The sequence below is a fragment of the Scomber scombrus genome, chromosome 15 (assembly GCF_963691925.1).
Source record: "Scomber scombrus chromosome 15, fScoSco1.1, whole genome shotgun sequence".
Taxonomy (NCBI): Eukaryota; Metazoa; Chordata; class Actinopteri; order Scombriformes; family Scombridae; genus Scomber; species Scomber scombrus.
Window position 1 is genome coordinate 17,904,874 of NC_084984.1, and position 21,101 is coordinate 17,925,974.

The 21,101-nt window shown below is 38.4% G+C and overlaps 2 protein-coding genes across 2 annotated transcripts; both read right to left on the minus strand.

Annotated features, from left to right (window-relative positions):
- Positions 1–5,950: 5,950 nt before the first annotated feature.
- Positions 5,951–13,047, minus strand: LOC133995289 (bile salt-activated lipase-like). The gene is made up of 11 exons (XM_062434630.1): positions 12,979–13,047; positions 11,844–11,991; positions 11,629–11,748; positions 11,333–11,530; positions 11,088–11,218; positions 9,056–9,163; positions 7,756–7,870; positions 7,275–7,461; positions 6,962–7,165; positions 6,306–6,515; positions 5,951–6,143 (listed from the first exon to the last, which is right to left on the minus strand). The coding sequence occupies exons 1-11, from the start codon at positions 13,039–13,041 to the stop codon at positions 5,951–5,953; spliced, it is 1,677 nt and encodes a 558-aa protein (XP_062290614.1). The 5' UTR covers positions 13,042–13,047.
- Positions 13,048–14,959: 1,912 nt separating this feature from the next.
- On the minus strand, positions 14,960–19,266 carry LOC133995274 (bile salt-activated lipase-like). The gene is made up of 11 exons (XM_062434612.1): positions 19,201–19,266; positions 18,537–18,684; positions 18,166–18,285; positions 17,888–18,085; positions 17,623–17,753; positions 17,169–17,276; positions 16,934–17,048; positions 16,332–16,518; positions 16,031–16,234; positions 15,265–15,474; positions 14,960–15,143 (listed from the first exon to the last, which is right to left on the minus strand). Exons 1-11 carry the CDS (start codon positions 19,264–19,266, stop codon positions 14,960–14,962), a joined length of 1,671 nt encoding a protein of 556 aa, XP_062290596.1.
- Between the last annotated feature and the right edge of the window lie 1,835 nt (positions 19,267–21,101).

The window sequence follows — 21,101 nt, forward strand, 5'->3', positions numbered from 1 at the left end:
GATAGAACAGCTTGTCTGCTTTGAGTGACAGGTGGCACAGATTCCTCTGCCAGGCAGCCTTCTCATGTCAGGTATTGTAGCTCCTTCTAACCCTCCACCCTTCTGTTACACACAGAACTGTGAGCACAGACTGAAATAGTGGAGGCTGTGTATATCCAGGTATTAAAACATGTCACTGTGTGTACATTAAGATTGTGCAGCAGCCCTCAGACTAGTCAGACCCTGTCTGACTGCAGATGAATATTTGTTATTTACACTGGCTGTACTCTAACTACTGCTCTATATGTACAGAGTGGCACATTGAGGATTACACATTGAATATGCATCATAGCCACCATCCGCACACAGCCACCATCCGCACACAGCCTGGTCTGTTTAAAGGATGGTGTCATTTTTTGATGAAAATTGTTTCAGTTTAAATTAAATATGTGCTCTATATGTACAGTACACAAGTTAAGGGTGAAACGTGCCCTGTACATTTTGAAACGTAATTTTATGATCATTGTGATACTTAAGTTAACCTTGAATTAAGGCCCGTCCACACCAACAACTATAATGATAACTATAAATACATTGTTTTAAAAATCATTCTTAGTCTGGACGGATAAAACCAAATGATTTTTAATGGGAAATCTGTTCCTTTACTATCCATGTATAGCAACTACATTACAGTTAAGGTACACCGTAAAAATACATGATGTTATTTTAACATAAGAATGTAACTGACCAGGATGCCTTAAAGTTCTGAGGTAACTAAACTTACACTGAAGATCTGGTTTAATTTTATTCTAATTTGCTGTAACAATACAAGAATCAACTTAAACCTGCATTCACCCTTTTTGGCCACTTGGGAGCAGCAGAGCAAACAAAATATTAAAGGATAGGTTCACATATTTTTGTCAACCTATCCTTTAATAATCAAGTGTCTTAAAACAACAGTCAGGTGTCCATATAAACACTGAAAGAGGGTTTATTCCTTTCTTTCTGATCATTCCTCCTGTTCATACAGGCTAATAAGACATCCCCTTCAAATGTGCTTTCAGTGTAAGAGATAGGGGCCAAGTGGGTATCTGACACAACTAGCTCTATTCAATCTTTACTGGCAGTGTCTTTAACTCACTGCAGAGCGGTGCACCTACACGCATAGTGAGTGCAGAAGTAGTCACACTGAATGATATCAATTTATCATTATGTCTGAAACATAAACATGTATTTATATTCATGAATTTTGCCTTTGTCTTACTGAATGTGCATGTATATTACAGACCATATCCTGTCATTTCTCCACTGATAAAATGCTGCCAGGAAACATTAGTTTGATTAAAGAGGATCAGAGAGAATATTTCATTTCCTACTTCCTCCTATGACATTCATTCTGTCTGAATACGGCTTTAATTTTGTTTAAATCATAACTTAGAAATATAATATTTGACAGAGAGAGTGTCAACTCTTTAACATTTACAGTATAAAATCATAGAGTTGTACTGATGTCTTACTGATGTACTCGGAGAGGCAGACACATTAGTTTTTTTATGTCAATTTTTTTATTTGAAAGGTATTAGTGTTCTATTTGGGGGTAATTAAGAGTTTCCAATCAGCCTAACCTGCATGTATTTATGTTGTGGGAGGAAACCCGAGAACCCAGAGAAAATCCACACAGACACGAGGAGAACAGACACTACATAAAAACAACCTGCCAGACAGGTGGAGGTGTTTCTTTGAGGCTGAAGTGCTAATCACTGTGCCAGTGTGCTGCCCTGAAATGGGAGGGAAGGAAGTTAGGATAGACAGAGGGAGGGACAGGAGAGAGAGTGGGGGTGAGGAAGGAAAGTAAGTGGGTTGAGGAAAAAGGAGAAAAGGAAGGAGGTTAGTGGTGAGAAAGTAGGAAGGAAAGTAGGAGTGCGCTGAACAACCAGCAGCTTCTTAAGACTTAGTGTCACAGTCACACTTCTTCTTGTGCTCTTTTTCTTCCTGTTTCTTTTCTTACAGCTCAGTTTCAGCAGGATGGAGGTCAGGGTTTCAGTGTCTTTGTCATTGGGCTGCTTATTTCTCACTTATTTCTGCCACTCAACCTGAAGCTGCAGTTGCCCCAGCAAACCTAACTGTATGCATCTTTCTTTTAACCACACCAGCATTACAGAGTAGATATGAAAAAAGAAACACCATCTACCATATAGACACAATACTCACTCTCCTTACCAGCGATAGCCAGTGAGGCCAAACACTGCAGATCTAATTAATGAAAACACAAGTTCAGTTAAGGCTGTTCTGAAGCCTTTGAACACATTACATTATCTTCATCAGCAGATGGATTGATTGGATTAACATGGACGAGGAGTAGCCTACTTAAAATTCTTATAAAAAATGAAAGTCCAATCTACATGTCCATGACAAACGTGTTGATGAAGATAATTTGATTAAAAGCTACAGAGCAGCTACTAAATGGATCTGAGGTGAAGAGAGATCAATAAGATGTATCATTCTGTCTTTAATGGTGAGGAAATTAATCAGAGAGAGATACCTGCTGCCATTTCTTATTGCAGATACAGAGAAGAAACAGAAGAATACAAGGAAAAAATGTCCTAAGGGGAGAATAAAGTATATCTTATCTTTTCTAGGTTTCTTGTATGCACAATATCTATTCATTTATATTTTACATTCATTTAATTTATACTATTTTTTAGTTTAATGTGGTGTAATTTTATAAATGGGCCACATGACAACCATTATAATCAAACTGACTAGTGCTCACTCATGTGCTGCATGTGCCCTCTTGTGGTTGTGTTTCAGTAATGCTCTAGAGAATGCAGAGATAAAAGATTGTAATGTAATGTCAGCTTGATGACTTATTACTAGAGCACAGGAGTACATTTAGTCCAAGGACAATATTTAAGTTACATTGTTTTCTTAAATATCTCACAGACACACATGAACACACTCAGTGAAACTGGACAATGTGGATTAAATGGAAGCTACTTACTGTACAGCACGCTCTCCACCAAGCATATTCATATAATTAAAGGGAATTTTAAGTTCCTTTCAAAAATAAATAGAAACAATTAAATATCTTATGCAATAATCTTTCATTTATTTTCATGGTCCAATTCTGATCTCTGATGTCTATAGCCTACTGCAGGTGAACAAGTGATAGTGCAAGCTCTTTATTCTGAGATGTGTTATGGGAAGGTTAGGCAGGATGGATTTTTAATATAACACCAAATCCATTTGTGCATATAACCTACCTGCCACTCAGTGCTGCTTCTCCCTGACTCTCCATCACTTTCTTCCAGACACCTCCACTTCATCAGATCTCTGATATGAAAGCAGGGTCAAATTATAATGTTAGCTAGCAAGATGTTGGCTCAGTCAACATTAGCCTAACATCAACAGGTCTTGACGGAAAATATGATTATCCTGGACAAATTACTAATATCCTTATAATGAATTTCTTTCTTCCTTTTCATCCCACATATGAAATCTAACTAAATGTACTTAATTTAGGAAGAAATTGTAAATCTTGACTTGTGATGCTGGTGTATGCGTGGGTGTGCTTGTGAAAAAGACCAAACAAAATGGCGGACTCAAATCTAAGATGGTGGATGAGACTGTGTGTGTGTGTGTGTGTGTGTGTGTGTGTGTGTGTGTGTGTGTGTGTGTGTGTGTGTGTGTGTGTGTGTGTGTGTGTGTGTGTGTGTGTGTGTGACTATGTTTAATTTATGGAATACAAAGTGCCAGGTTGGAAAAGATGACAGTTAGACATGGTAGTTGCCAGATGTTACCTCAGTTCTATAAATATGTCTGAAGCATAACTAACATCAACTTAGTACTGTGGCTAACCAACCTATGAAAAGACATCACTGCAGTAGAGCTCAGTGAAAAATGTTTGACGTTCATGAAGGGAGAGAGGCTCTTGCATGCTGCTAACAGTTAGCAACTCAACACTAACTTGCATCATGTCTCCTGTAGTTTTTAGAGTTAGATGGCAGCCTTTGTGTCATATTAGCTAGCAATAAAACTTTAACCCTCGGCTAGCAGTGTGTACTGAGCTAATGAGGGAACTTAGGCAGGCTCTCACATCATTGCCATGAAGAAAGGAATTAGGTGCGTCTGCTCCAAGCAGGTCAGAGAACCATCAGGTAAGAGTATGAGCAGAGAAAATCGAGGCAAAGATGGAGCTGGGGTTTGTTTGCCTGGACCGAGGCCTATCAGATTACAGCTACAGGAAAGGTGGTTGGAAGAAAGATATGCCACTATTTACATTTCAGAATGAAGGTTCAGTGCAAGTCACACAATGAACATATTCCACAACACTACATCATCACTATGCTGTTTTTACAATTCCCTTACTACACAGCCTGTGCTGTAACTACTACAAGTTACCCACTACTAACCTCTGAAGCATCCTCAGTGGTTTCTGGAACCAAGCCTGATTGATACATTAAAACAATTTGCATTCAGATAATGCAGTATAAATGTGTAGCAAGATTTGGATCATACCTGGCTTTGGCAGCATGAAGATAAAGGGGAGCCTGACTTCCCCTCATTGTATTCATGCAGGAGCCTCCTCATCGTCACTGCAATCAGGAAGAGAATATCACAAAATCACCAGAAAGAACTTTTTGGCAGGACAATGTTACTTCAGCCCTGGGACCAGGAGAGACTAAACTGCCCCGCAGCAAATTATGATGTAATGAAGGGCAGGAGAATATGGTTCAACTGGCTACTTGCTAGCCCTAGCATATGCCGCACTAGCTTGCTAGCTTCAGAAAGATATCTCAGCATTAGCATTAGCATTTGACTGAGGAGAAATAACCTTCCACGCATGCACACAGAAACAACTTACTATCACTTCTCTTATTAATAGCATGCTTATATTTCACAGGGGGAAAAACTTACCTTAGAGAAATTCAACTCCTGAAATTCAAATTAGCCCGCCTCTCTTTGGTTGTCCCCGCCTCTATTCTGTTTTGATTGATTGAACCAATCACAGTACTTTCTGCCCTCAAACATATTTCAGTAAGCAAATCTCCCATCTCCCAAAGTATATTGGCATATCATGGGAGATTCCAGACTAACATGTTAAACAGCATTCTCCATACCATCATCAAAACACCAAATGAGGGAATAATCTTTGGGAAGAATGGAGACTTGTAGAATCAATGTTAAGGCACATTTAAGTCATTCTGGTTGCATTTGGTGGCCCAACACCTTACTAAGACACTTTATGTTTTTTTCCCTGTCACTTGTCTGTATAGTACCAATCAAAAGTTTGAGTGGTACTGTAAATGTTGGCCAATGGCACATACTCCCTCTTTCTATGTCACACCACAAGCAGTCCACCTGGTTTACAGAAGCCACCATAATTGAGAAGAGTGGTTTTAAGTAATGGGTCCATGTCATCTAGATTAAACCATTATTCTTGTTTATTGTCAAGGCTTGTGTACAAATGGTTTGATTGACAAGGTTTCGACATTCACAAAGTCAATATTTAATTTTAGTAGATAGAAAGAAACAGAGCAGGTAATAAGGTTTAGAGGAATAACATTTCCTAATAAAATGGGCGGTATGTTGACTAAGAGGGTGGATGAGTATATCTGGAACCAGTTTGGATCTATGGCAGATTCCTGCCTTAGGTCCAAAGTATAACACTACAACCACTTTAACTTGGGGTGTGAAGTTAAAAAGATGTTGGTGTTTACCAGGCAGAGGCTGTCAAACAAAAATAAGCCAGAATAGGAAATGTATGGTTCCACTTTTATTAAAACATGTTTAGAAGATTGTGCAGCCTTTTTTGTAGAGGTCTGCGTCTTGTGTCTTTGTGTCTTTTTTAGTACTTTTTATTATTATTACAACCACAGAAAAATTGTTTTTCACTGAACATCTATCAATTTAGGACACAGTTTTATTTGTCTTATTTAAGTTTCTTTAATGAAATAAAAATCTAAATGAATCATTCTGCATCTGTGACACCATAAGACGAGAGGCTGGGAAGGGTGCTGGTCCAAAGTCGAACAAAACGTAGCCTCATTTCTTTTTCAATGGAACTCTCATTCATCTTAGCATTGATATTCAGGAACTGTTGTCCAGTTCTGGTAAACTCAGGCCAGGTCACAGGCACCTTCATGTTTCCTTCATTTGGATTTCTGGGAAAATAAGAAAACATCCATTAGAGTATAGTTTTGAATTTCCATGACTCAAAGCAAAAAATGTATCTTATCTCAATCACTTCTGTCTATGTCCTTTGATAAAATTATCTTCAACTACTTCAAATCTGACCATATTGGCATGCATGTAGAGTGTGTTACCCAGTTCTAGCAAAGTTAGTCCAGTAGGCAATCATGTAGCCAGACAGGTCTCTGTGTCTGTCCCCATAAGCCTTGGGTGTGGTGAAGGGTTTGCCGAAAACATACTGCAGGTCATCAGCATGGTCAGCTCCCACCCAGTCATGGTAGGGTTTGCCTGGTCTAGCCAGTAAACTGGGCTCAGACAGCAAGTAGGAGTAGGTGCGGCCAGACCTGTTAAAGACCATCACATTGTTTAGAACATATCTGTCCTACATTACTCTTGCTACAAATTGATGATGCCCGTCTCAAACTTTGACTTTAAAATCAAAAGTCATCAAAGAAAACCATTCAATCAATTATGATTATGATCTTAAGGGTACATTTCATCAGAGTGCAGAGTCAGGTGGAGCATTAGATGATTTAGACCTGTCAAAGGTGTTTTTTGTAACAGAAACTCAAACAATATACAAACAATAGACCTTTAGTCTATTGTCCATAGACTTGTCCATAGACATAGACATTGTCCATAGACTAAAGGTCATATCTCAATGCTAAGAGAGAAATGCATCTTGGTACATAGCTCTTCAAAAAGTGTATCTGTGTTACGTTAAAGTTGATCATTAAAACTCTTTGTTATGTATAACCTCAAGGTGACCGTACTGCAGCAACTGACTCACGTGGCATAAGCAGCATGAAGGAAAATGGAAGTCTGTGTAGGAACCAGGAACATGCTGTCAGTCCCAATGTCCACAGCCGTTCTCTTAATGGTGTCCTGGCTCGGTGTTGGTCCCCAGTTGGACGAGTATTCAGCGAAGGCAATCTCAAAACCAGCTTGGCCATTCTCTTTGGTATAAGCAGCAAGGAGCCTCTTTACATCTTCTCTGCAGTGTTAATAAAGTGAAGAGCTCTGTTGGTGAAATGATTCGGGGAAAAAAGCTGTAGAAGCCTACAAAACTATATGCTTTCTCTCTTAAGACAAATCAGTCTTACATGGGGGTCTCCTGATTCTCGTCATTGAAAGAAGGAATATCCTTTGATGTGAAGAGGTGCCCATCCATGTCATTAACTCCTGCGAGGTAGTCAATGTCAGCAGAGTTGTGGAACAAGTTGCTGGGTTGATCAGGGAGGAAGTCTCCATCAACAACAGGAGAGAGAAGCAGGTTTTTCACAGCCGGAGCTGAGATGGATTGGCACAGAATTAATAAAGTGGCATTTTATTGCATGAACATTGTAATATGTTATTGGTAGCTTTGTGTAAAATCCCTACACTGAAACAAATACTTTGTAATTTATGATGAATTGTAGGGCTATAACAGAGAGGCATCTTAAAACTAACTACAAGGGAACAATGGTCTGATCATCTTTTGCATGTTTTTTTGTGAATGTTGACTGCCTGATAAATATTGCAAATACAGTAGATTGATTAAATAGCCTCATAAATATTGCTCCATTGAAAGAAAATTATGCTTACAGTCTGGGGAGCCTTGTTTTATCTTGGGAGCAGCCATGGCAAGAGTCGCAGCATCAGTTGATTTCAGACAGGCCACCATTCTGTCATCAATGGGGCAGCCTACCTTCTCAGCAACCTGAGCACATAGTAGGTAATCAAGCCATATTTTCTCACTGCATTCAGGCAAATAGGATATTCCATTGATATGGACTTTAATGATGTTATTCTAAAAAATATACATTTTGCTTCTTTCAAAGATTTGGCTGTTGCTTTTCTATATTTCTCTTATTTTCAACTAATCTCATGTGCAGAGCCAAACCAACATGAATTGGTAAGTAAGTATTATGTGTGTATCCAAAGCCAAACATATGTAATTCCTCTGTGTCGTAGACCTCTGTTGTTGTACATGACAAAATCTCTCTAAATCTTGAATCTGAATTGATAAGAAAGAATCCATTTTACATGAGTAGTCATGTGACGCATATAACTGAAATTATGTTGTTAACTGTTAGGCTGAGTTTACCCCTATAAACTCTAAGAATGAAGAGAGAAATGGAAAATAAAACTGATCACAGCCAAACTCTTAATTGTGCTAAAAACTTCTCCACTGACAACAGAAAATGTCAGTGAATGATGATAGTAAAGGTCGCTAGAGTATTGTATAAGAAGACAGGGTTAAAACCAGCATCATGTTGTTTTATGTTAACTTATCATTTGGCTTTAAAGCCATTTCAACAGCTACTTTATGCCAAAATAAGAGAATGGTGCTTACATCCTGTGATTGACAGTTATCGATTCTCTGATAACAATTTCCCAATTTCACAGATATATTAGTGTAGACCAAATCTTAAAGTACTGACGGTGCCTATAAGAGATATTCAAGCTTCATGGAAGTTTTCAAATGTTTTACAACACTGAATCAATGTGGATTTAATGTAGCTTTTTTGGCACTGATTAATAGAAAAATACCCCGAACATGAAAACTTTCAAGGGGAGATCATTTTAATGGGCATTGACTTGGTACAAACGGCATTGCTATATTTGTAATATACAGTAAGTTCCCCAACTTATATTACAAATATAATGCTTAAGACATTCACTGCATGTCAGTGTATATGAGCCAATATATATGTAAATTATATGTGCAAAACAGTGATAATTCAGTTTTGGTTATAAAAAGTCTGAATTCAAATACCTATCTACAATTTATCAATACCTATCTGTACCCTTTATAATTGCTTGGGGACTTTTGTGGGGCCTTTTTCATGACATTAGGGCCCATCTCTATGGTATCTGACAGTGACACAGAAGCAGTACTTACCTCCAGTGTAACCTTGTGTGGGTTCCTGCTTAAAGCCCAAGGGCAGAAGGCAACACCACTCTGGGAGATGGCTCTCTTGAACAGCCCTTTGTTGTGGGGAGTGAGGGTCTGTGTAGTATAAAAATATCAGTTATGTTATGATATTTCACAATTCATTTACAAGTCATTGCAAAAATGAATATGAAATGTCCATTTTCTGATCTTAAATGTCTCACTAATGACTGAAAACTATCAGTAAAATGCATATTTGTTGTTGTTTAGGCAAGTTTTTAAGGAATACTTTTTTAATGGTAAAAAAAAACTTTATTAGCCATTTACAACGCCATTATTACAAAGTATTAACTATGTAGTAATACTACTACTAATAATAATAATAACAATAATAATAATAAGATATTTTATTTACAACGCACTTTACAGGGGGGGCATTGCCATAGAGCGACTGGCGAGTAAGAAGGGAGACCTCGTATTCAATCCTGGTGGAGAAGGGGAGCCAATGAAGTGAATGGAGAATGGGTATGATGTGTTCCTACTATTGCACTCTCATCAGGATCCTTGCAGTGCTGTTCTGAACATATTGTAGTCTCTGAAGACCCTTGCTAGGTATCCTATTGAGAAGTGCAATGCAGTAATCCAGTCTAGAGAAGACAAAGGCATGGACCAGCTTTTCAGCAGGAGATGAGGTGAGTGTGGGACAGAGTTTGGCAATATTTCTGAGATGGTGAAAGGAGATCTTGCATACGTGTTTGATATGGGATTCAAAGTAGAATTGATGGTCAAATATTACACCAAGGTTTGTGTCTGATGAGGAGAGGGGAGTGTTGTGACCAGAGAAAGTTATGCTGGTTAATAGAGGATGACTGGATCTGGTGTGGGGTGCCAACTAAAATTGTTTCATTTTTGTAAGCTGTTCAACTGGAGAAAGTTGTGTTTCATCCACACCTTTATCTCCTCCAGAAAGGCAGTGAGTATTGCTAGAGAAGATGATGATGATGACGATGGCGAAGCTGCAGAGGAGTGTGTATCAGTTTTCATATAAATATGTGTATCATTAGCGTAGTAATGAAATGAGAGTCCATAGCAACTGATGTCATGGTCAAGGGAGAACATGTATAGTGTGAAAAGGATGGGGGATCCCACAGGTGACAGTGTGTGTCTGGAACATTGCACTTCAAAAGAAACTGTACTGTTCTGTCAGTGAGGTAAGATTGAAACCAGTTAAGGGGAGTGTCAGTGAGTCCAATGGTGTGATGTAATCGGTTTAGGAGTATATAATGGTCAACAGTGTCGAATGCAACAGACAAATCAAGAAGGATGAGGAGGGAAGGTGAGCCAGCATCAGCTGCCATCAGTAGGTCATTTGTGCTTCTAACCAGAGCTGTTTCTGTACTGTGGGCAGAAAGAAAACCAGACAAAAGGTTGTTGTATTTGAAAATGGTTGTTGTATTTGGTCCTGAAGATGGGCGGCAACTACATTTTCCAGTACTATTATGGTGATTATGGTGTTTTTTAAGAGCAGATGGAACATCTGCCTGGAGCAAGTGGTTAATTACAGTGGTGATCGTGGGACTTATGGCATATATGTTTGCTGTCACTAGGGCTGTAGGAAAGGGGTCGAGGGCACAGGTGGAGGGTTTCATCCTCCTGATGATATCCTCAACCTCTTGCTGTGAGACTTCTGAAGTGCTCCTCTGTAGTTTCTGTAAGTTCAGGGGTTTGTGGTTTGAGAAAATGATTGATAGTAAAGAAAAGTTACTTGGAATTGCCAGGACTGTTTTGTGATGATATTAGAGTAAAATTGTGACTGTGCCGCTGTAAGGGACTTTGAGCAGGCCTTTTGGTGTTCTCGATGAGCTAACCTGTGAACGGTGAGACCTGAGGCTTTGTAATGCCACTCAAAGGCACACCCAGCTGCCTTCATTTTCCGTAGCTCGTTGGTGAACCACAGGGCTGAACGGGAGAAGTGTTTTGTCTGATTTAAATTCAACTTAGTGTATTTCACCTTGAAAATACATTTGTCCTAGTTTCTCACCTGGTAACTGACACTAGCTCCACCTGCAGATTCTCCAAAGAGGGTGATGTTGTTGGGATCTCCTCCAAACGAGTGAATGTTCCTGTGCACCCAGGCAATGGCAGAGTGCTGGTCCCACAGACCATAGTTTCCTGTTGTAGAATCAAATATTGAGCTAAAAGTACTTTTTACCCAGTAACTCAATGTAAAGTGATACACAGTAGGCACATAGGAAATAGCAGTAAATGTTAAGGATTTCACCTCACCAGGTAAGCCAGAGTCCCCTGTACTGAGGAAGCCCAGGGTTCCCACACGATAGCCCACTGAGACCACTATAACATTGCCCTGGTCTGCAATTTCCTGACCACTGTACAGATAGTTGTTAAGAAAATTTGGGCCCATTGATCCACCAACCATGAAGCCTCCTCCGTAGAACCAAATCATCGCTGGGAGATTTGATGACACTTGGGAAGAAAAAGAGAAGCATTTTTATTTTACAAGCAACCAAATCAATTGTATCAATTAATTCTAACATTGACATATAGAAACACAAAAATGCTACCATGTCGGCCATGAGGAACCCAGATGTTGAGGTAGAGGCAGTCTTCACTACCAAAAGTTGAAGTCTGTAGCATGCTGATCTGGAGACATCTCTGGGCAAACTTTGTTGCCTTCAGTATGCCTGGGGGTTTTGATTCATAAAATGACAATGCTTAATGTTTTCCAGCAGCTATTTATGCATTCAAATGTTCAACTGTTTCATCAGTTTAAACACACCGTCCCAGCCAGGGTGAGGTTTGGGTTTCTCAAGTGTTCCAGGCTTGGCAGCAAAAGGAATTCCTTTGAAGACATCCACTGAGCGGAAAAGACCCAGGCGGATATTTTGTCCCTGAACACTGCCACCTTCTGTGTGCACTACACCCAGCTAGGGAAACAGTCAAAGGAGAGCTTTCACCTTCAATGATAGCACATCCCAAGGATAGCTATCCTAAAATATAAATGATAACACAGCACTAACAAACTATCACATCTTTAAAAGACGTTAAAAGACCAATATGTAATATATATAATAACTCATAAAATTAGATTATCTTATCAGAGATTAAGAAAATATGTTAAATTTAAATACTGGCTTCTCCAACTATAATAATACAATCAGTATGTTTCCTTTGAAATTTCCATTTTGATGGGGAACATTTTGTTTCAACCCATGTGTTTCTACCTTCTGCACAGTCAACCTGATTGTGGTGCTGGAACGTAATATTAACACACAATATTAACACGCCACCACCACGTGATGCGATCTTAAGAGGTCATGGTCATTTTATGTATTTCTGTGAGATCAGATTTCCACCCATTTAAACATCCCAGGCTGCCAGATATGAAACACTGGCACGCAAACACAGCATGCTGCAGCCATGAATGCAAGCAAACAAACCGTATCAACTGAGAAAGATTCCATCTGACATAAAAACCCAACAACAACTCTCTCCAATAGTTGGAATTTGGTTTGCAGTACCCATTTTAAATGCTTCCATACATATACATAAATACATATTTCTCCATCAACAGAGCACAATGTGTTAACCCTAACCCTAATCCTAACCCTAACCCTAACCCTAACCCTAACCCTAACCCTAACCCTAACCTTAACCCTAAGAATTAAACTTTCAACCTTGAAAGCTGGTTAAAAATAATCTATTAATCGGAGGATGCAAAAGTTAAATCCTATGTATGTGCATTTGAGCTGCTGTTAAATGTCCATCTGAACATCTGCAAAGACAAAGTTAAGTAAAACACTTTCAAACATTTTCAAGTCACTAAGAACAGATTTATCACTCTGTGGAGATCTTGTATGCTTTTGATTCACATATTTAAATATTAAACATGAAATTATATTCAGAAGACTTACAGAGGTTGCTGAGGCTGTTCCCAGGGACAGGACAACAGCAAACAAAATCTTTAACTTCTCCATGGCCGTCCACAACCAGCAAATGGCTCTCCAGGGGCTTATATACACAAGACCCGCTGCAAGAGAATAAACAGTAAACATAGCTGTTCCCACATGTTATACAACCTTTACACCTTTACTGTCATGCTATGGTCCAACTGACCATGACTTGACCTCTGAACCTGATGGGAAACAGCCTGGTGTAAACCATGCCAAATGCCAGGTAAATTCAGCTGTACCAAGGTATCATGTTATTGTTTACATTGCAGGTACAGAATAATAAGGGACTATTTTCACACATTTTGGGTTGCAAATTTGGTTAGGCTTATAAAAATGTACTCACCTTAGTAATAAAGTCCAAGTGTTACAAAATCACACAAATTGTCTCTTTATACCAAAACAACTCTTGTGTATTTAATATGGTCGTCTGCCAGTAATTGGGAATATATAACTTCATCCCCGGTTACTGACAGAGTACTAATACTACTAATAACATTTTGAGGCCAAACTAAATCTCCTGATTGTTCTACCAGCTTTCTGTCACAAAAACTAAAATCCGGATGAAGCAAGTAATAAATAAATAATGAACAATAAAACTTGAAGCTCAAACACTCAAATATAAGGAAGTTGACTATTTTACAAGACTTTTGTAATATGTCGATTTCTGCTATGATATTAGAAGTTAAAAATGTTTGCTTGATGAGTACTTATTTCTTATGTGACTAAAATAGTATAACTGTCACACATAAAAAAAGCACAGCAGTGTTTGTGAAGCTGGGAATGAAGCGAAGCTGCTGTTGACTCACAGAAACAGGTGGACTGATTCTCAGATAAGCTAACAACACAGATAAGATAAAACTCTCAAATAACACTACGCCTCTAAATTGCTACTGTTGAAAAAGCTAGCTGAATTCGATCTCGTGCATGTAAACATGTAAATTGATTGACACATTTTATGTAGGCTGTGCTATAGGAATAAAATAATAATATGATGGGGACACGTCTAATTTGACCTCTGTCATTGACGCATTTGATTATGCATGTGTATAACTGTTGTTCTGGTTGTTGTTTTTTATTCAAAGCTGCATTTTTAGCATACCTCTCACATAGACCTTTGTGAATAATATGCACAACCAACTTCATGCACAAAAAGGTGCAGACCTCTGCCTGTGGTGTTCATTGATGAATTGTTTTCTAGACAGAAAAAATTATTTGTGTTTGTAGCGGTAATGAATAAAACTGAATGTAGGTGTTTCATTCCTACTTTTGGGATATTGATGTATAAGTAATTATTTTGCCATGGCAGTCAATTTATACAACTACAGTGTGGCGATTGGCTGTTCTAGTCACAGTCAAATCACAAACTTTCTGTTTGTTTTTTTATTTCCTTTTTTGTAGCAAAATGGTGTTGCGTCTGGTATCTCCCCATTTACAGCGCTACATTTTTATTTATGGACTCCACTAGAGTAGCTTTGCATGATTCACAATTTAAAAAACAAAAACAAATTGTGACCCTTTATGCAGTACCTCATGATAGCCTTTACAGTCCATTGTAGCTTCTGTCTCAATAACAACATGAGCTGCATTACATAAACTTAGACTAGACTAACTGTATGCTAGCTAATGAAGACAGTGTGGCAACAGACTAATAAAATACATCGATGTCATTTTTTATTGTCTGTATTGATTTTGTTTTACATTGCACCTCCACCACACCTTGTATGGTACAAAAATACCACAAATACCACAGAACAACAACCCAACACATATGCAAAATATATTTGTTTACTATTATATATTGTAACTTTCAAGAGTCACAATAAAGTTATGTATGATTAAATAAAATACAGGAAATATTGTAAGTATTCATCAATTTATTTTTTATGAACCAATACTGATGTAATAGCTCTACTGGTCCACACTGCAGGTGCACAGGTGATCTTTATTCTGAGATCACTGTGGGAAGGTTGGGCAGGGCGTAGGTCCAAAAGTGCACATAGCGCACCCTCATCTTCTGTCTAATATAGCTCTTGTCCATCTTGGAATTGATCTCCAGGTACTGGTGTCCAGTGGTGGTGAATCTGGGCCAGGTAACGGGCACACGCAGCTCACCTTTGTTGGGATCTCTGTAAATATAACCAGAGAAAAGAGCAAGTAAATTGTATGAGTTCTTTATTTTTGTTTTAAATTCTAGTTTAATTCGTTCATCTTGTGATGTTTCCATGTCTCATGTCTACAGAATTATACCCAGTTCTGGCAAAGTTGGTCCAGTAGGCGATCATGTATCCGGAGACATCACGGTGGCGAGGCCAGTATGCCAGTGGTGTAGTGAAAGGCTTTCCGAACATATACTGCAGGTCATCGGCGTGGTCAGCTCCCATCCAACTGGGGTAAGGCAAGGCAATACCACCCATACGGTTGGGCTCAGAGAATAGGTAGGAATAGGTGCGACCAGTTCTTTGATGGGACAAGAAGAGAGCAGGGGTGTAACAATGACTAAAAGCGGGAAGTAACCTTACAAAAAGACAAGGAAAAAATGGCACTCAAAAAACGGACAAAAATTAGATAAATACTGACTTTTCTTTTAATGCAAAGCACTTAAACACCAAGTAATAACTATGTTATATAGCACAGTTGGCAATGAAATCATTAAATATATATTGTTAAATAGAGTATCTGTTGGAGCTGTTGACTGCGACAAGAACACTTTTTCACTTTTTTAGTAAGCAGTAGTTGAATTGATATGTTTTTTAAAAAACAGTTTGTAAAGTAATTAAATGCATTACATGATGGAATTTAAATTATGCAATAAAACATGAAAAATGGAATACAATTATTATTCAATTTTACCACATTATTCTGTAATTCCATTAAATAATTAAAGCTGATGGAGTGTAAAATAATTTTTTTAAAGATTTTTTCTTAATCTTTTACTTTTCTATTTTACAGCATCATGATTTACAAATGCACCAATAAATAAACTGACAGTGACATAGAAAGATCCTGTTCTCACGTGGCATTGGCAGCATGAAGGTAAAGGGCAGTCTGTGTAGGAACCAAGAAGATGTAGTCTGTTCCAATCTCCACAACTGTTTTCTTAATGATCTCCCTGCTGGGATTTGTGCCCCATGTTGACGTATATGTGGAGAAGGCCTCATCCGAACCAGCCCTGCCCTTCTCTTTAGTGTATGTGGCCAGGAGCCTCTTCACATCATCACTAAGATAAGGAGGATAAGGTTTGAAAAGAAATTAGATCAGTACAGAATTGTCAATGTTTCACATTATGGCATTATGGCATAATGGCTTGAACTCACATAGACGTATCCACCAGTTGGGAATTGATTGAAGGAATGTCAAGACCAGTAAAGAGGTGTCCGTCCATGTCATTGACTCCAGCAATGTAGTCAATTTCGGCCGCATTGTGGAACAAGTTGTAGGGTTCATCAGGCAGGAAGTCCCCATCAATTACCGCTGACAGGATCAGGTTGTCTACAATGGGGGCTGATGGAGGCAGATACATTCAACACAGCAATACTGTATGTTTATACAGGATTCTTATTTGCCATTTGCTATATCTGCTGTTGGCCTTTTGATGGTGTAAACTGGAGAAACTTAGATTTACCCTGCCAGTGATAAGCTTTACTGGGCATAATGCAAAGAATGATCACACAATCCTTGCAAGTGAATAAGAAATATTTTTTTCATTCAGTAAATAGCACTAAATTCCAAATATAAAAGGCACCAATCCGTCTCAGGATTTATGCCATTAAAAAGCTACCACAGAATGTGAAGCATTTGAAATATGCAACTTTGACATCTCCCAGTGGATGTCAGGAAAAAGGGAAAAGATCATAGTTACCAATCAGGAATCAGTAAGAAGCACAGATACAGTGTCAAAAAATGACGTTGTCCTTACCATCAGGTGAACTGCCCAATTTGAGGGTACCAGCCATTGTAAGGAGCACAGGATCTGTCATTTTCAAACAGGCAGCCATACGGTCATCAGTGGGGCAGTTGACCTTCAGAGCAACCTGGAAAGAAGTTTCCGTTCATCTTTAATTGTTTCCCGGCCTGAGGTTTACTATTCCTGAAAAGGCAGAGTTGAACCTACCATACAATAAGTGAAACATGTCAGAGAAGTTATTATGTACCTCTTCAGCAATCTTGCGAGGGTTCTTGATGACACCCCAGGGGCAAAGGGCAACTCCACTCTGGGAGATGGCTCTCTTGAATAGACCTTTGTTGTGGGGAGTGAGAGTCTGTGTAGTATAAAAAAAATTAACCTGTAGTTAGTTTATTCTACAATTCGCCTTGCTTCAGTAAAAAAGAAAATGTCCATTTTCTGATTTTATATTTCTCATCAGTAAAATGCATATTTGTTGTTGTGTAGTTGTTGTGGGGAGTGAGAGTCTAGGTAGACAGAGAGGGGAAATATATATATATATATTTGAGTTTGTCTCTTAAAGTCAGACTCATATTTACAGATCATAGTGAATTTGATTTCATTTGTAAGTCATTTGTTTTAATGCTTCATTCAACCTAACAGGTGTTTTTGCTGTGATGCAGTGCATGCAATGAGCTAGAAGTCAAGAAAAAGCTTCTCACCTGGAAGCTGACACTAGCTCCACCTGCAGACTCTCCAAAGATGGTAGTGTTGTCTGGGTCTCCTCCAAAAGAGCGGATGTTCCTGTGCACCCAGGCAATGGCAGCTTGCTGGTCCCACAGACCATAGTTTCCTGATGAAAAACACACAGAGCCCTTATGTAGGACATAACATTCATTAAATGTACACTAGTTTTAATTACTATTTTTAGGGATAAAACATACTGGCTCTGTAAAATTGTGTCGCTGAAAATTAATTGGCACCTACCTGGTAAGCTAGCATCTCCAGTGCTCAGGAAACCCAGAGTTCCTACACGGTATCCCAGTGTCACCACGATAACATTTCCTCTGTCTGCAACCTCCTGCCCACTGTAAAGGTAGTTGTCCAAGAAGTTAGCGCCCATCGAGCCTCCAAGCAAGTAGCCTCCTCCATAGATCCAGACCATGACTGGCAGATTAGTGGATACTACAGAAGAAAGAAAATTAGAGCCACTTGTATGGATCTAAAATGGATAATACGCTATGTCAGCTTCATTGAGTCTTTACCTGAGCGGCCATGAGGAACCCAGATGTTAAGGTAAAGACAGTCCTCACTGCCTCTGGTGTCAGTCATGATTAGGTTCAACTGAAGGCATCTCTTCCTGTACTCAGTGGCCTTTAGAACACCTGATGAGAAACACACATTGCTAGAGGTGGTGCATTAACTTTAGTCTGAGAAGAAGGACTTCTGAAAAATGTCAAGATACATTATGTAGATTTTTTTGACACATGAATCAGTTTCTGCCTTGATCTCATGCCTATGAGAAGCGAAGATAAAACCTTTTCTATCAATAAAATGAAAAGAGAAGATCATGGCATCATTAGTTTTATTTATTTAAATTCCAGTAGTTAGTAGTAGTTCATTAATGTATACCCACCATCCCAGCCAGGGTGACGCTTAGGTTTCTCAAACCTTCCAGGAATATCAGCAAAGGGAATTCCTCTGAAGACATCCATATGACGGCGGAACCCAAGACGAATGTTCTCCCCCTCCACCATGCCTCCCTCTGTGTACACCACCCCAAGCTACGGAAATTGAGCAAATTAATACAAAAGATGCAACAACTTGATGCATTTTTCCACCAAACATTTTGCTTGAAAGTAATTCTTGATGCATAGGATCACACCTACAACATTTGGCTCATAGATTTTCATTTGGATTTCTCAGATTTAATTCGGCATGTCTTGGAAAAAATCATGGAATATAACAATTCCTGCAGCACTTAACTACTAATAACACTTTAAACACATACATAGGTTACAAACATGTTGTGATATAGACATATAGACCTTTGTTCCAATATAATATATCTAACAAGGTGATTGATGGCTAAAAGTAGCAAATTATCATTCTTTCTTGATCAAGAATAAAAGCTGAATTATAGCATCTGTGGGTGCAAAATAATAGCATTTTACATTCTAAATACTTTTGACTATCTTTCCATTCATATTTGATATGTATGGAGCTGCACAGATTACCACTCCACCCAGATAACCTGGGTTACCCATTCTATGGACACACTATACATAAAAAGTTCTTACAGAGGCCGCAGAGACCGTCTCCAGAAACACAGTGACAGCGACCAAAATCCCCAGTTTCGCCATCATGATCAAACTGAGACAACGAGGTTGAGAGTTGCCCAGGTCTTTATAAAGGGGGCCCTTCCCCCTTCCCCCTACCTGACCAGTGTACTCTGTGGGTCTGCTTTTCTCACTGTTGCATAACACACAATATTTAACCACCTCGTGTCAGGCTTTGGCTAAAATCCAAATAATATATGCAGTTGTCAAGATCAATGACAATTTTTTCACTTTTCAGTATAGAAGTCAATCTAATTCTGACCTTTATTAGAGTTTTTTTTTTATTTTAACACTTTTTGAATGTTTATATAGCTCCACGCTCTCCAGAGTTAAATTAACACTTATAATTAAAATAGTTAAATAACTTTAAATAACTTAAAATAGTTAAACATTTAATACTAAGTTCCCTCTTTCACTCCTAAAACTGAGTTAAATTAACACTAAGGGATTAGACAAGTAACAAGTAACACTGCTAGGAGTTACATTTTTTAATATTTGGGTAGTGTAAATTTAACTCCCAAAAGTGTTAAGCTATCAACACTGAAACAGTGTTAAAATTAATATAACAAATAATTCCAATAAACAAAATCTTTTTTGAAAATAACATTTATTTTTCCTGCCTTCCAGTCATTCATACAACTGAATTAAAACATCACGAATGAAAATAAAATGTATAAAGTTTCATCTGAAACATTGTATGAGCTTTGAATATCAAATGGTAAAAGTGAAATAAAATTTAAACTGACATTTTTATGACACACCTTTCCTCACTTCATAATACTCTGAACACATGATGATGGTCATCAAAATTCTCTGTAAAATACCTTGTTTGTCAGAAAAAAAGTGATCATATACCAAAAGTATGTCACTTATTTGACAAAAGACTCACACATTACAAATCTTAAATGTGAAATCAACTGCCGACAGCTGGGATACTCTTGACACATGAAACAGGTCAGCATTGTTTCAGCCACCGCTACCGGCTAGTTAAGTCTGGCTCTCAAGTCTAACTCTGGTTGACTCCCTCATTTTCCCCACATCAATGGTTTACACTGTTGTCTGCAGAAATGTGTAAAAATTCACAAGTGCAACATCATAAGACACATTAAATACAAAATTTGCTTTGTAAAGATCATCAAATGCCCAAAGGGAGCACTTTGCCTGGCATGGGATGAGATGCTTTTCCATGGTGATGTAGAAGCTGTCAATCTTGCTCTTCTGACAACAGCGAGGTGGTGCGGCTACTGACCCTGCTGGTTGCTCCTTCAAACTGCAGCATGACTAGGGTTGAGATAAGGAAACTTCAGATTAGACACAAGAACAAAGTGCAGCCACAGAGAAAACTACATTATACTGTAGAAATGACTATTGAAACATATTGTCACTGGCTAGTACAAGGGGAGTGCCTATGAAGACTTCATTTCAATTTGCTCTACTTTTTAACAACCTTCATTTACACATGTGACTCAGAAGGTGATGTGACAAATTATAATGTAATAAAATGACCTTTTGAAAGATTTTAAGTCTCTCAACTCCATCACATGCACTGACTTTTGGAGACTTCAACCCTCCTGGTGAAAGAAGGTGTATCTGCAACAATGGGGATCTTGGGAAGCTGGAGAGGATATCAACACTTCTCAGTCATTAACAAGCTTCTGTTATTCTATATATGTTATTCTTCGTTTATACACTAGCACAACATGTATCTAGCAACCATAAAACAATCTGATGGTCTTTTTGTGCATTACATACCTCATACAAGTGGTAAAGATTGCCCAAAACGTTTGGGTAAAATAGATTTTGTTTTTGACCAGATATCATAACACAAAGTGACCTCAACCAAATGGTTGTGTAACGGGTGG

What these genes read in the sequence shown, in the direction of transcription:
- LOC133995289 (XM_062434630.1), bottom strand. Translation starts at nt 13,041, where the DNA reads ATGGAGAAGTTAAAGATTTTGTTTGCTGTTGTCCTGTCCCTGGGAACA. An exon ending in GAGCTAGTGTCAGTTACCAG is followed by an intron (nt 9,164 to 11,087) that starts GTGAGAAACTAG and finishes TATACTACACAG; the next exon opens with ACCCTCACTCCCCACAACAA. An exon ending in CACACAAGGTTACACTGGAG is followed by an intron (nt 7,871 to 9,055) that starts GTAAGTACTGCT and finishes CTATGTGCTCAG; the next exon opens with GTTGCTGAGAAGGTAGGCTG.
- LOC133995274 (XM_062434612.1), bottom strand. Translation starts at nt 19,266, where the DNA reads ATGATGGCGAAACTGGGGATTTTGGTCGCTGTCACTGTGTTTCTGGAG. An exon ending in ATTGGGCAGTTCACCTGATG is followed by an intron (nt 16,519 to 16,933) that starts GTAAGGACAACG and finishes TGCCTCCATCAG; the next exon opens with CCCCCATTGTAGACAACCTG. An exon ending in ACCAACTTTGCCAGAACTGG is followed by an intron (nt 15,144 to 15,264) that starts GTATAATTCTGT and finishes TTATATTTACAG; the next exon opens with AGATCCCAACAAAGGTGAGC.